This window comes from Perkinsus marinus (assembly GCF_000006405.1).
Source record: "Perkinsus marinus ATCC 50983 genomic scaffold scf_1104296953018, whole genome shotgun sequence".
NCBI lineage: Eukaryota > Perkinsozoa > Perkinsida > Perkinsidae > Perkinsus > Perkinsus marinus.
In genome coordinates, this window is record NW_003208655.1 from 518,362 (window position 1) to 520,126 (window position 1,765).

General features: G+C 49.5%; 2 protein-coding genes across 2 annotated transcripts in view; both read left to right on the forward strand.

Annotated features, from left to right (window-relative positions):
* Positions 1-590: 590 nt before the first annotated feature.
* On the forward strand, positions 591-1,515 carry Pmar_PMAR017753 (hypothetical protein; the record flags this gene model as incomplete). The annotated part of the gene is made up of 2 exons (XM_002776833.1): positions 591-1,212; positions 1,271-1,515. The coding sequence occupies 2 exons, from the start codon at positions 591-593 to the stop codon at positions 1,513-1,515; spliced, it is 867 nt and encodes a 288-aa protein (XP_002776879.1).
* Positions 1,516-1,583: 68 nt separating this feature from the next.
* Pmar_PMAR017754 (hypothetical protein) overlaps positions 1,584-1,765 on the forward strand; it is a gene marked incomplete at both ends in the record, with an annotated part of 1,731 nt that continues 1,549 nt past the window's right edge. The window contains one exon of the mRNA XM_002776834.1: positions 1,584-1,731. Coding sequence (XP_002776880.1) covers positions 1,584-1,731 — 148 coding nt within the window. The remainder of the gene's footprint in view (positions 1,732-1,765) is intronic.

Consider the following 1,765-nt stretch of genomic DNA (forward strand, 5'->3'; position numbering starts at 1 on the left):
GAGCCCGACCAGAGATTCAGACACGTTCCCAGACTCTCACGTAGGAAGGAATTTTGAGGGATGTGGCCTTTCTGTGGCACCGTGTAGCAGCATGACACTACCTAGCCTGGAGGTGTCTGCCATCAAAGAGCTCCACTTTTTTGAGCCTGTGCGATACTACTCCTGCCCGGTGGTCCCAATGCGGGCAATATGCGGGTCAGACGTGGACATTCGGCTCGACCGTCGCCTATGAGCGGTCTCACCATCACCAAACCTTAGGTTTTTTGCTACTCAAAATGTGTCCTACGACTGCTATTGTCCCTTAGTGTGTGACCTGGTTTTTATCAACTCAACTGAAGGGGCCTCCCAGATTCCGTCACTAAATTCTTGCAGATCTGTCACTATTCTTGCAAGATGCATGAACAGCGCGGTTGGGATTCGCAACCGCGCTGGGCAGTGGTGTCACACCACGGTACGACGGGACCTCTACTGATGCGAGCTTAGTGGCTGGATCACAACAAGTGTACGACGCTGACTGTCAACGACTTTACGGTTCCTGTCACTTATACTCGGCGGCTGAAGACAAGTGGAGCATACCGAAGAAAGAGACTATGGCTTTCTGTGATGGAGTGTGTAAGGTTGCTAACTATGTCAAGATGATTACCAACTTACACTATGATACAAATATCAAGAAGATCGTCATCCACGTGGACAGCGAGTGTGTAATCTACCGTTTGCGACGAGTCAAAGCCCTACGTAAGATGAAGACTATCACAAGCCTCGAGACAAAGAGGTTGGAGGACGTTATCACCAAGATCAATGAATTGGGATCCATGGGTATAACAGTAGAAGTCAGACACATCAACGGTGACAAGAACCCGGCTGATGGCCCTAGCAGACCCCACGGAAATGACGCCCCCTCCCCAATGACCAGAACTGAAGTCCAGCATGCTGTTGCTACTGCTTCTATTGCTACCCTGGACGTTGTCTTCGACCCCCGTCTGACTGATGAGAAAGACGATCTGCAAGCTGTGGATGGAAATCCACCTATATGCAAAGTGAACGTGATCGACATTGAGCATTTCTTTGAAGACGAAGAGATCAAGCATTTACAAGATGCTGATGGGAGGTTGTCGACTATTAAGGCTACTCTGAGAAATGTGCCCCTAAATGAGAGGCCAAATGGTATGAGAATGTATTGCCTCGATGAGAACAACGTCCTGTACTTCACCGGTATCACCTCCATAGTCGACAAATCAAGAACGGTGACCCCGTTGCCTGTGATACCGAGAGGCCCGAAAGTACAAGAATGTCTACTTACACTACATGAAGGAGAAGGCCATGTTGGAGCTGCCAAGCTACTTGCTATCTATCAACAATGGTATTCCACCCCCAAGGTGCGACAAGTACTACGACGCCTGCTACAGTCCTGTCCCGTATGTCAACGTACAAGGGAAAGAGCCTGTACTCGTCGAGCAGGAGGAGTTGTTCGACCTCCTGGACTACACTTTGGTGTTGGCAGTTGCTATGTACTAGACCTACAAGGTCCCTTTCTCGAGTGTGACGATGATCCTGACGTCCCACAGAAGAAGTGGGGCTTGACTATGACTGATCCAGTGTCCTTCCATGTGTTATTCGATGTCCTCGACAACCCGAGCACTGGTGCCGTGATTGACTCGGTCCACAAGATTATTGCTATGAATGGCATTCCTCAGGCCGTTGTCATGGACCCGGGAAGTTGCTTTACTTCCAGTGATTTCAAGATGTACCTCAAGTCCCAAGCTAT